This window comes from Gavialis gangeticus, unplaced genomic scaffold (assembly GCF_001723915.1).
Source record: "Gavialis gangeticus isolate Ggan-Ray unplaced genomic scaffold, GavGan_comp1, whole genome shotgun sequence".
In the NCBI taxonomy this organism is placed as follows: Eukaryota; Metazoa; Chordata; order Crocodylia; family Gavialidae; genus Gavialis; species Gavialis gangeticus.
In genome coordinates this window covers 61,430,099-61,444,090 of record NW_017729022.1, presented here as the reverse complement: position 1 = coordinate 61,444,090, position 13,992 = coordinate 61,430,099, and the positions used below count along the sequence as shown (strand labels likewise).

General features: G+C 44.7%; 1 protein-coding gene across 1 annotated transcript in view; it reads right to left on the bottom strand.

Moving 5' to 3' along the window:
• Positions 1 to 13,992, bottom strand: part of ENTHD1 (ENTH domain containing 1) — a 120,053-nt gene that overhangs the window by 97,177 nt on the left and 8,884 nt on the right. The window contains exon 3 of the mRNA XM_019515156.1: positions 4,619 to 4,737. Within this exon, the coding sequence (XP_019370701.1) occupies positions 4,619 to 4,737 (119 nt within the window). The remainder of the gene's footprint in view (positions 1 to 4,618; positions 4,738 to 13,992) is intronic.

Genomic DNA, 13,992 nt, shown 5'->3' with positions numbered 1-13,992 from the left:
GCTCCCCACTCTGCCCCCCTGCCATGGTAGCCCGGCTTCTCCCCACGCTTAGGCCCGGTCCTCCCCTGCATCGGGCCTGGGCCTGCTCCTCCCTTCCCTGCACCACTGCAGCAGGGAGTGGGGAAGTGGACCTGGACCCCAAGCAGCAGGAGGAAAGCGGGAGCGGGCCCAGATGGGGGGGGCCCAGGGCTCTGTCCCCATGCGTCCCCTTCCCCCCTCATTCTTGACAGGCAATTGGCTAGTTACTACTATAAACCTGTTGAAAGAAGCCCTTGCTACTTGCCCTCAAGTAATGAATTATGGAAAACAGAATGAACTAAAATATTATAGGAGACTCCCCACCCCCCACCGGTGATTGGTGAAGGGGCCCCACTTGCGGCTCACTCCTGATTAGCAGGGAGGTGAAAAGATGGCACCATCTTTGCCTCCTTCCACTGATTTGCTGAGGGCACCTGGTGGCCCTGCTGCTTGCTGCTGACAGGTGGGGAGGCAAAAACCATGACATGTTTAAAACCGTGGATTTTGCTTCCCTGGCAATCAGAAGTGAGTAGTGGGGGAGGGGTGCATGGGGGAATATGAAAGATTAAAGGAGCTGCCATCTACCCCACTTCTGCCATGAATTTGGTAGGTCCCTAGCCATGAGGTAGGAGGAGGATATAGAAAATGTTAAGACTAGGCAATGTAACTAGTCATGTAATGTGATTCACAGAGCTACCAAATATGTATTTGTCCACATATTAACTTAAAGCTAGTTTTAAAATAACTTCTTTGTGAAGAAACTAGCAAACATAAAATGTTACTAAGACTAGGGACAGAAATTCCATATAAACTGATTTAAGAAATTGGTTTAAACCCATAACAGAACAGAAGCTCTGTTCACATAAACTAGTTTTAAAATGGCCAAAACTGGTTTAAGATAAACCTGGTTGAATGTAGTATCAGACTTAACTGATTGAGGTCAAATTGGTTTATGGAACTTCTGTCCCAGACCCTTCCTTTGTTTAAGTTCAGTCAGAGCCCCACACCATCCCAGCATGCTTTTCAGCCCCGGGATGGGCTCTGCTGTCTGCTCCAGTGGAGCACGGCTGGCCCCACCACTCTACTCTAGCCAGAGTAGAGGTGGGAGTACGGCAAGATGCCACCCACCCCACCTCCCAAGGTAGACAGGGCAAGGAAATGGTTTATCCCTGCGCTTTCCCACCAGCACGGACCCCAAACAGGGGTCTGCCAGGCAGGGGCACAGCAGCCTCTGTCAGGCATTTTGACCCACTTGCTGCTTGAGCAGTGGGGGACATGGGCAGCCCCAGCAGCAGCCTGAAGTGAATGAAGACTGGTGGGGGGATTTAATTCCCTTCTCTGTCCCCTGTCCCACCAGCACAGCCTCAAGCCAGGGTCTGCCTGCCTGGGGTGGAGCAGTCCATGTCAGGACCCCTCCTTCCCCTTCACTGCTGCAGTGGCAGGGGCAGGGAAATGGCCAGGCGCCAGCCCAGCATGGCCCCCTGAGGCGAAGGGGACAAGAAGGGCGTTTATGCTCCCCTCTTTCCCCTGAGACCCCAGTCAGGGACTGCCTGGCCAGAGCAGAGCAGCCCCTGTCAGGAATTTCCCCCCCACACACACATTGGAGCAGCAGAGGGCATGGCCAACCCTGGCAGTAGCCTCAAATTAATGGGGGAAGAAGGGGGTTTAATTCCCCCCTCTGTCCCCTGTCCCACCGGCATGGACCTGAGCCAGGGTCTGCCAGGCCAGGGCGCAGCAGCCCATGTCAGGATCACTCCCCCTTCGCTGCTGCAGGGGTGGGGGTGTGGCCACAGGCTGGCTGGCATGGGCCCCTGAGGTGAAGGGGGCAGGGAGGGGATTTATTCTCCACTCCATGCCCTCTCCTCCAGGAGGACCACAGCCAGGGTCTGCCAGCCCCAGCCACCACTGCCACCACCTCTGTCACTTGCACCTGGCCAGGCAGACCCTGGCTGGGGTTCCCAAGGGGGAGAGGAGGCAGAAGGGGGAATAAACCCCCTCTCTGCCTCTTTCACCTCAGGGGGCCATGCCAGCCAGCATCTGGCCCCTGCCACTGCAGCAGTGAAGGGGGAGCGACCCTGACACTGGCTGCTCCACCCCAGTGAGGCAGACCCTGGCTCAGTGGGACAGGGGACAGAGTGGAGAATTAAACCCTCCTCAGTCTCTGTTCACTTCATGCTGCTGCCAGGGCTAGCCACACCCACCACCACTTGAGTGGTGAGGGCAGGGGTGTGAAATGCCTGGCAGGGACTGCTTCCCCCTTCCCCCTCCAGGCACACCCCAGCTGGGGATCCTTCAGGCCGGGAGTGGAGGTTTAAACCCTTCCCCAATCATACTCAGTCTGGCTGAGGCCTGGCCACACCTCACCTCAGCACAGCTTACCTGCTCTAGTGCCCCCAGGCTTCTAGCCTGAGCCACTGCAGGCATGTGCCTGCATTTCTGGAATCAAAAGTGAATGTCTATTCACTTGCAAATCAGTTCAATCTATGCAGGTTAGACTAACCTGCAAAATTGAATCAACTCATGCTCAGGCTTTTTGAATGTCTGTACTTAGCCAAAGAAGGAAAAGGATGCTTATGCTACAATACACAGGCATTTTTATAGGGATGTATTGTTAGGTAGTTATTGTGATTTACATAGCTTTATACATAGCTTTATACATAGATATTTATGTTGATTTACATAGCCTTATATTATCTTTCCAAGCATATTTAAGGGGAGATATCATTTCTGCTGCCCAGTGGTCATACACCAGAATGGACTTCATCAACTCGCATAATCCAAACTCCAGTGGCTAGGTAAGATTGTGACATGTTTATTTGCATTGATCAGTTCCTGGTTAATTTAAATGGGACTGCTCATAGTGTAAGATACTACTATATGTGAGTAAGATATGACAGTTGGGCACTCTATGTGCACCCCATTCATATTACTATAATTTCAAAACTGGTGTTCTAACTGGGTTCAACCAGCAGCAGTTTTACCAACTGAAAAGAAAAGGACTCTTTTCCAAGCTGTTAAGAGAGTCCTGTAGCGGCTGTCCTGAAGTGGTCTCAGCTGAAGGTCACCATTTGGAGACCCCAAAGGTCCTAGGGAAAGCCTTGAAGATAAAACTCCAGAGTTTCCCATTTAAAAATATTCTATCTCAATTTTAAAAGATAATGGGCAAGGACATATCTATGTGCCATAATTACAGTGTATTAAATTTAGTCCCTGTAATAACAGGTACTAACTGAATGTGTGGTAATCAGCACTGCTGTGCAGCACTGCCTGTGCATGTTTTTTAAGTGACACTAGTGTGCAGATTAATTCTGGGTTTCACCGTGATATACTAATGCGCAATAGAATTAGTCTACTGCACTTTTAGTGTCTCATGTAAACACATCCACTTTATATTTCATCAGTCTAATTAATTCTAAAATAAATAAAAACACTGGAGTTCCGTGTAAGTCAAAACAATGGAAGAGATGGGCCCTCAGCTACCTGAATTGTGTTTACAAAGAGGATGGAGCTAGACTGTTCTTAGTGACGGCAGATAACAGAAAAAGGATCAATGGTCTCAAGTTGCAGCAAGGGAAGTTTAGGTTAGGTATTAGAAAAACCTCTTACTAGGAGGGTAATAAAGTACTGAAACGGGTTCCCCAGGAAGGTTGTGGAATCTCCATCCTTAGAGGTTTTTAAGACCTGGGTAGACAAAGCTCTGGCTGGGATCATATAGCCATGGCCTGATCAGAGAAAAAAATATAGTTACCAGTATGATTCCCTTCAGTTATGCAGGCTAGGCCTCTCAATCTTAAAACCATCTTTGAGGAGACTGCATTCTCACTTATAATCTTTGGCTTCAAACAAACATTTGATTTGGCCCTGGCCAAGTTGTGCCTGTGTTTGTCCCAGAACAGAAATATCTTGGGATTGGTGTGTACACACATCACCCTTCTAATCAGGGTTCAGTGAGCAGCTGAATGCACTGCTGCTTTTCTGCCATTGATTCAGTGATACAATCCTGGGATAACTCTTTAGATGCACTTTATGTTGTACTGAGAATACACTGTTGGTGCTTCTTATCCTATGAACCTTTTTGGGATTTATCCTGGGTCAACAGACACAGATGTCTGAATGACTTCACTTTGTCCTGGAATGAAATGGTTTATCCTGGGACAAATGCAAAGTCTGTTCGTAGCCTTTGACTCTTAAAGGGCACAGCTACATGTTACACTACGTCACTGTAACAACCCACTACAGTGACATAGCATCCGTGGGGGTCTACATGTGACCAGCTGCTACTTTAGCATAGCAACATGCTCCCCTGTTATAGCATGCCGCTATGGTGAAGTAGCTACTAAAAATAACCATGCATAGGGCGCATGGTGCAGTATGGGCTGTAACTGAGCCATGATTTAGTAATTTAGTACTTCCAAAAGGAAGTACTAAATCACAGCGCAGTAACAATGCTGCCATAGCAACACATGTAGACGTGCCCAAATATCAACTGGTTGGTCATTGTTCACCGGAATGGTGACAGAACATCATAATCAAAATAGACCTATATAAGTATCCATTAATCCCTCTCCTCAGTTGCACCATTGTCCCCGGTAGATTTTACCTCTGAAGACTTCTTAGCAATGATTTTGGGTGTCTTTGTTCGTTGGGCCTCTGTTGCTTTCCCTGGTGTTGGCAAAAGCTGGTTTTGCTGTGGCACAAATGCTGTCTTAGAAAAACATTCTGTCAAGAAAAGATATATTTAAAGAAATTACTTTGGCAAAAGACAAAATAATGAGTTTTACACAGGTGTTAAATTTCCTGAAGTTAATCGGGTAGAAAAATGCCTCTGAAGCCTCGTTCGGTCCATTAACTGCAGTGCCACCTGCCAATGACTGGGTCTGAATGCAAACAGCTTTTATAAGTCTTTAGGATAATTGACAAACCCAGACAGAATCAAAATTCAGCATGGCCCTTCTGTTCTTACCTGCTACCTTCTGTGTTTATATCCCTAGTGTGTGAAACATACCTTCTTTTATAAACGGGAGAACTGAATATAAGGAGCAGGGTTGTTCTGCTCACTTATGTGAAAATTCTACAGATGAGTGAATGCCCAGCAAACCAGGACCAGCATCATCCCCTCCCTAGCCACCAAACCTTCTAATTATTGTGTAAAAGGAACATTATTCCTGCAGCATGGTAGATGTGTGCGCCGTATCGCAAGTAGCTAGAAAAGCATTTAGGGGCCATTTGAAAAAGATAATGACATTTTTTTAAAGACCACAATCTTCCAAAAGAGAATTTTATTCAGAGACAAATGTGGAAAAATATGAAAAGAAATGAAAAAAGATGACATTAATTCCTCCTCTTCTCTTCATTATTTTTATTATTATTTTGTTAGCTACTATTTCAGACTATTCAAAAGAACTTTCCCCGTATACAACCTCTAGCAGTCTGGCTTTTACATGACAATCTCCTACCCCCATGGCCCCTGGCACAAGAGTAACCTTTCTAAAACGGAAAAGTGCTGCTTGTTGGAGCTCATCAGTGCAGTCCCTAGGTTAACTAATTGGGCTTTTGTCTAACAGTTCAATGCAGTCCCAGCTTCTGCAATGCTTTGGAAAGTAAAAGAAAGACTAGATCCTAGGTATTGAAACAAAGTCTCTTGCTTGTTAGCCAGTGACAAAGGACACAACTTTCATGAATTTCTGTTTTAAACCTGATGCTTGAAGGTCTCATAGGAAAGTTATACCTCAGATATCCACGTGCTTTTTAAACAAATCCATGGATTGCTCCATACCTCAGATATCCATACCTCAGATATCCATGTGTTTTTTAAACAAACTATATTCCATAGTAATTGCAAGTTAGTTGTGTGTATAATGTAACTGAACATTAAAAATATAGGCCGCCTAGTTGTGTTTGTCCTGATAATTTAGACAGCTCTCAGCAACAGCTTCACTATTAGTACAGTTGTCCACCAGCTGTATTGTTGTGCTTTTGCTTATTGTCCAGCATTACACTGGAATCGCAAAAAGATGTTGCAAGGTATCAGGTAGATGCAGTAGCTCTTGAAGGTACATGTTTATTTTCCAAAGTGCAGTTATTGATTTCTGAGGTAGCTGTAATGTGGTTAACATCAAATGCTCACACACTGAAGGGAAGAATAGATACTAAAGTAAATGAAAACTTTTAAATATATCACTTTGGACTATGGTCATAGTAATTCTCACAAGATAATCGGGACAAGGGCTAGCCAGCTCTTAAACTAGATATCTCCAAGTAAAACTTACCTAGTAAAGAAGTGGTAATGATGTTTCAGTATGTAGCATGCTTCTCTCTGAGTTTCAATCTGAATTGTACCCACACCTCTCAAAGGTACTGACCTTCTGTCTTATGAATGAGACAAAAGCAGAGTCCCAAAAATGTGAAGTGGCTGATTATTGCAAGTGCTAGTTGCAAAATTAGGAGTATTAACTGTAGTGCCCTGAACATACTGCATTAGATATGGTTAAAAGCTCTCTTCTGAAGTTTTCATTTAATATATGGTATTTCTTCTTCACTTCTTATAGTAATGAAATAACCATACAAACACCTAGATAAAAAGTAATCTGTTAAATATCTGCCAAGTAACATCCCTGAAGGGAGTATATTTCTATATTGCTTGAAGTTTTTCTTATATATGCTTTTTTTATAAAAAATACTTTGGGAATGAAAAGAGTAATTATATACTTGAAAGAAGAAACTTTTCCAGTACCCACATAGCAAAGAATGAACAACCCATAAAAGGAAAAGGAAGAAAATGGGCCCTGTCTTAAAGCAATTAGTGATAGAGTTGCTGAACAAGAAAAAATGGCCTTCTAACTGTTTTTTTTTAAATATATATATAATAAAAGGATTGAGAAACCAGAACTCAAGGGACCTCCATTTACTTACTGGCTTTTTTGAGTCACATATTAACACACAAAAACACTAATAAATGTTATATCATCCCTGTGAGTTATGAAAGCATTGTCCCCATTTTTCTACCCAACAAGTTTTCTACCCAAAACTGTTGAGTCCTAGAATATGGGTTTACCCACAAAACCATCCTTCCTTCCCTCTGGGAAAGAATGGGATATAGGAGAGAGATTTCTAGAATTTATGACAGAACCAGGATTGCTGGGAAGAACCTGGTGAGGTAATTGCCATACTGGCTAGGGGAAGCTATGCTATACTGAATATAGTGGGAAAAGCCTTCTTTTGTATTTGGGATTTGGCTAAAGGCCAGCACAGAGCTATACAGATATTTTCAGCTAACTCCAACAGAAGTCTTTTTTGGATAAATCAGTCTTAAACAGTCATGGCCTATTTTTTGTCCATAATAAAAGCCAGGGTGGTGTTCAGTGCTTTGTCCAGATATTGTCGTATTTATGAAAATATAGGAGACCTATGCTGCAGACATGATTATAGTGATCTAATATTCTAAACTGACTATAATTATGCTTGCTGGCTATATCATAGTAACATCATAGGGCACCTATACACATGCCCAGTGCCTGCTCCGATGCGTTCTAATTAATCAACTCTGCTGGGGCATGCTAATTAGCACACTCCAGAAGCCTCAGTGTCACATGTATTCAGCACTCCTATGCTCCAAAATGGTGGCAGGGCACTTTAACTAAAGCTTGTCAAATGAGCTTTGGTTAAAGCACTCCCCACTGCCATTTTGAAGCATGGGACACTAAACACACAAGACACTTCAGGTGCTCTAATTAAATCACCCACCCCACCCCAGAGCACATATAAAGATGCCCATAGAATCATAGAAAATAGGTCTGGAAGGAAATTTAGAAGAACATGTACAATCATACAAGAGTAGAGCTGGAAGGGGCCTCACAAAGTCATCTAGTTCAGCCCCCTGCTCAAGGCAGGATCATCCATGACTAAAACATCTGAGCTAAGTGTCTGTCCAACCTGCCCTTGAAAACGTCCATAGATAGAAATTCCACAGTGTCTCTAGATAGCCTGTTCCAATGCTTCTCTAGGTAGCCTGTTCCAAACCTTCATAGTCAGAAAGTTCCTCCTAATCTCCAACCTAAATTTCCCCTGCTAAATCTTGAGACCATTTCTCCTAGTCCTGTCTGCTATGATCACAGAGAAAAGCCCATTTACACCCGTGATGCAATTGCCCCTCAAATATTTGAAGACTGCTATCAAATCCCCCTTTACTCTTTACTTCTCTAGACTAAAAAACCGTAGGTTTTTCAACTTTTCCTCATAAGTTTTGCCTCTGAAGCTCCTAACAATTTTTGTTGCTCTGCTTTAGAGGTGCAAAATAAGCATAAGCAGGAACTGCAGCAAGACGTGCAGGACTAGCACGGGAGGTATATACAGGGCAAACAGCTATTGTGTATGCTTCAAGAAGACCTCACCAGTACCCAAGCCCTGGTGCAGGAGCTAATGCCAATTGGGTATCTGTATCATTATGGACAGGGTGAGAGATCAACTTGGCAAGATGATCTCTCAAGAATTAATTTGGAGTTTTCTGAAGCCCATGCACAGAGGGACAATTAGCAGGCAGAGAAGGTCAGCTGTGAGGAGCAACTTGCAATGCTCCAGTGAGCCAACGCTGAGCTGATGGGAGAAAACTGGCAGCTGAGCAGAGAATTAGACCTAGAGCAGCACGAGTGTGACACTGGACTCCATCAGTTGAAAGAAGGGGTTGCTCAGGAATTGAGGGGCCTTGCCTCACAGCTAGGAGACCTGCATACTACAAGCAAGCAGGATGTGAAAGGGCTGATGGAAGAGCTGGTGAAAGTAACCAGCTGGTATGAGAAGGCCAAAGTGGCCAAGCAGAAAGGGGATGAGTGCCCCAACCAGAAGGCCAAGGTGGCAGCCTTGCAGGCCATACACAAAGGGTAGAAGGCTAAGCTGGAGAGGGCTCAGACTGAGCTGGCTGTAGCTCTGTAAAAGCTGAGTCAGGCACAAGAAGCAGGTGAAGAAAATGAGCCAAAGGTTGAAGGGGCAGAAAACAAAGAACCACAAGACAGCCCAAAAAGAGAGGTGCTCCCACAAATCTGCACCCATTGGGCCTGGTGACCAGAAGGGATGAACCAGAACTTGTGTCTCAAAGCCAGGTCCAATATAGTAGGCCCAGGCCAGAAAGCCTAGCTAGATTGTTGGGGCTCTGGCCTCCTCAGCCTCCACCCCTTTAGAGAGAATAACATGATGGTAACACCCACGAGGCTTGGAGTGTGGTGTAAGGGAGGATTAGAGGCACACAATTAGCCTAAGTCAGGGGTGGGCAAAATGCAGCCCACGGGCCAGATGTGGCCTTCCAGGCCATTCTATCCGGCCCGCGAGGCCCCTAAAAAATTTAGAAAATTAATAGTTATCTGCCCCTGGCTGCCTGTCATGTGGCCCTTGATGGCTTGCCAAAACTCAATAAGTGGCCCTCCACCTGAAATAATTGCCTGCCCCTGCCCTAAGGCTTTATGTGCCCAGCAGGGCACCATTGACTAGAGAGGCCCAGCAAGGGTCCAAATGAACCGAGACTATGCATATGTCCATGGGCAGTCTCCCTATTATTGTTGTTGTTGTTGTTGTTGTTACATTTCCATCAAAGCATGGTGAGCGAGAAGGGAAGGTGGAGTGGGGCACAGTTGCAGAGCCACCAGGGGGCATCATGGTTACTCCTGGGACCTCAACATGCTACAGTTCCCCATACTTCTTGCATTAATATTTAAACAGTTCAGGTATCTGACTGACTGTCCTATCCTTTCTCTGAGAACATGGCTAAGGCTTCCATTATTACTTTGTCTTACTAAGTTTTTATCCTAATCCCCAGACTCCTTACTTACCTCTGGGCTTTTGTCTCCATCCCCCTGTGAACCCAGTCTAACCCCCCGCCCATAACAGAATCATCCCTATGCAAACCATCCAAGTTCTTGTCTAACCTATTCCTAAAACTGCAAACAACTCTGTAGCACAATTAAAAACCATGCTGCCCAAAAAGCACCAAGAATCACCCTACCCCGCCACAGGTAAGGCAGGGGCAAAGGTACTGTCAATGTTGTTGCTGCAAAGGTAATTAAAATATGCTTAAGAGATGCAAAAAAATAATGTTTTATCTTATAACAATTACCAGTGCTTTTGGGGGCAGCAGTTGACAAGAACAACAGTTTAAACAATCTGACTAGAAAATCCCGCCACTCTTGCTTCCACAGAAGACTAGAACTAAAATCCTAAGGTAGAAAAAGAAACTATGCATACACACAAACAATTATTTTTCTTATGTGAGCTTTTCAGGCTTTGCATGTTCTTCACAAGAAGCAAAACCAGCACAACCTTTTTGCATTTGAAGGTTACTTTTCGTATCACCAGCTCTTTAAAAAAGTCCACAAGAGGAAGCAGTTCTGTTCCATCACCCTTCTGAAGGACACAAATTTTTACAGTTCTTTGTACTTCAGCATCTTTGGGAACAGTCTGGTAGCACTGATGCCAATGAGAATTTAGCCATCATTCTTTCTTAGGAGAGGTAAATCAGAGCTATGTTGTGACATTGATTCTATTTATATTTAAAGAAAAAATTACCAAATCATCAGAACCAAATCCACAACTTATTTAAAGAGAGCTCATTTAAGTATGGATCCAGCTCAAACTTTAGTTTGTTATTCACATAGATTCTCACACATGCACGATTGTATGGCTAAAAGTGCTATCAATTATTATTTCAATGTTTGCTTCCTACAATAGGTATGTAAACTGCCCACCTCTTTTGCATAAGTTTTTGAAAGACATTTGTCATACAGTATTTCTTGAACATATTTTATTATTCTGTGGCGGGAATGCCAATAGCAGCCAGGCTTGCCAGCTCAAAAGGGCTTCAAGCCATTGGTGGGACTTGCCCACCAATCAGGAGGTGATGGAGGAGAGGCTGCCCTGCCCCTGCCTGGAGGAAAGGGGGCGAAGAACCCTGGACCTGATTGAGAACTGCACCTTGCAGGTCCGGCAGGCTTCGGGGGCGGCCAGACACACGGTGCCCAGGCCGGTGCACAGAGCAGGACCCTGGGAGCCGCTTGCGGCAGCTCGGGTCTACAGCTGCTAGCACTGGGCCAGCAGCTCAGTGCAGACGACACTACATGGAAGGTCTGGGAGTGGACCGAGCCCCGGCACTGCACGAGGCGGCCTGGGTCTCCAACCCTTTAGCAGAAGGCAGAGCCTTGGGTGCACGTGAGGGTCCATGGGATGCCGTGCTGGCTGGCAGGCCAGAAGGAGCAGAGGCAGCTGGGTCTCAGCAGGAGGGGTGCTAGCTTGCCAACCAGGAGATACAGACCAACCACCTGGGACCCTGGAGCTGTGAGTTACCTGGGAAAGGGGATTTCCACAGGGGAAGGGAAAGTTGCCCCATGTGGTGAGGATTCAGGGAAGCCTAAGTGAGGGAAGGCTCCCTGGGTCTGAAGTTTCTCCCTCTGGGCCTGTCCCTGAAGGTCACAGTGGAACTTGGAGAGCACTGAGGATTTCCTCTCCCACTTGTTACTGGAGTGCAGCAAATGCCCCCGTAGGCTACTTGAGGGGTTTTGAGGAGGGGGCTTAAGAGGCTAAAGTAAACCTGATGCTGATGCGCCTTATATTTTGAAGGTGAGCGACTTATATGTTGTAATATTGTGCCTTATATTTTGTGTACTTCTATATTTGTGTATTGGTAGTTTAATAGCGTCTATAACCCTGCCTGGGGAATCCACTGGGACCCATTGCTGTTATTTACCTGTGTTTATTTGTCACTTACCTGGAACCCCAGTGATGGTAACCCATTGTAGAGTATAAGGTTTATAGTTATATATATCTCTATGAATATATGCTGTCATATATTTATATCTGTACATATGTTTATATTTATGTCTGTTTTTATCCATGTATGTAAATAATAATAAATTTGTATATAGTTAAGTTCCAGGTTGTCCTGGCCTGGCTCCTTTGGGACAGAGGAAAACTGAGTAGTCTGCAGTTTTGCTCACAGCAGCCCTACCAGCTAACAATCCCCTTCAATTGGAGAAGGGAGTACATACCTGTGTACACCCGGGCTATAATTCATATTACTATGACTGAGAGTGTTCTGTAACATCATTCACCATGGCTGAAGCAGACTATTCATTCAGGATTCTCTCATTATATTACACGGGGAAAGCTGATGCAAATGTTATTGGCAATAAGTTAATATTACTAGTAAACAGAATCTCTCCTCTACACATCACAAAAGGAAAGCCACAGGCTACTGAGCTCAATAGATCTAATTCTCATTTACATTAAGATTCTTTTACGTACATTATAACTTAAAGTGCCTTTATGCGGTAGATGGTACAAAAAGGGCCTGAGGGTAAATGAGAATCTAACACAACTTATCTGCACAATCTCTATACCAGAAAATTGTGAAGAAGATTGAAAACCAAGCATCAGTGCTATCTTGGGTTATAACTGGGATTAGACACTTAACTGTTGTTGTTCTTATTGAGATAAAATATTTAAATGATCATAATTTGGAGTCAGGAAAGAATTCTTCATCCTTTTCTCAGGGGTATATTGGTAGGAACCTCAACCAAAAAGTCCCCATCTCTCAGCACTGAGCAGGAATGAGCCTTTAGAATTAGACGTGTGCACTCAGAAGTACTATAATAGGTCATACCAATGGTCCATCTAGTCCAGTATTCTGTTCCTAAAAACAGCAGGAGTAAATGCCTTGGAGGGAAAGCACATGAACAGAGTGTATTCAGACGGATATATCTTCTGTCACACCCTGCCTAGCATCCACAATCACTGGCTTAAAGATGCCAGAAGATCCCTGACTGTTTTGTTTAATAGCTATTCATGGGTCTATCATCCATGAATTTGTCTAGTCCAGTGGTTCTCTACTGGAGTCCCACAGCATAGGTGCCGCCATGGTCAGGTAGAAGTTCCTTGTGCACCTCCTGTAAAAACAGATCAGGAAGTGCACGCTTTATGCAGCCCTTCCTGATCCAATCCTGAATATTTCTCCTGGAAATGGGGGCATGCTAGCCAAATGGACTGTCCCACACCTCTCTGTTTCTGGGAAGAGCTTGTGGGGTTGGACTGGGAAGGGCTGCGGCAAAAGCATCTTCTCCAGCTGCAGCCCTGTGCACAGCCCTGTGCACTGCCACTGCCTGGCCAGAAGAGCCAGGCTGGGCTGGAGGAACCCTGTCCACCACCTAGCCAGAGATGTCAATTATGGGGACATTCAGGGCAGGTAAGACCACCCTCCTGTTCCCTCCTCCACTGCTCTCCAGCTCTCCTGACCCCCAGAGACACAGGGAAGATGTCCAGGGTGTAAAGTACATTAGTTATCCCTCTGCTGATATCTGCTTTAGATTTATTAGATAACACTAGTACAGGCACGAGCATGCAGCAACACCCTGATTGAGAACCATTAAGGTAAACTGAAGCAGCACAACAGTGGTTCTCAACTTGTGTTGTCACCAAAGTCAAAAAGGTTTTGGAGGGGTACCCTGAATCTAAAAATGTCAAGAACCACTGGTTCTACTCCCTTTTCAAACCTGGCTATACTATCTGCCTCTACAACCTCCTTTAGTAATAAGTTCCACAGTTAGTCGTGTGCTGCATAAAGTACTTTCTCTTGTTAGTTTTAAACCTGTCTCCTGCTAATTTCAGGGGATGCCACCTAGTTCTTGTATTCTGGGATGTGGTGAGTAACAGTTCTCTGTTACTTTGTGCTGTTCATGATTGGGCTCTACCATTTTCTGTGACTGGATGAAGTTCAGTGGCTCTGCATGAGTGATACCTATCCAATATGCCTATGCTAAGCTTCCACTGCAGGTAACTTGATTGTTAATAATTTTTATCAATATTATTTTCCATAGTTAACTTTTAATAGAACTTGACCTTGGGAAGATTTAATTTAAACTAGGTTTTTGAGACAATCTCCATGAAAGAGTACTTGGGAAGACAATACGATGTGAGGAAAAGCAAGCCGATAACTGCAAA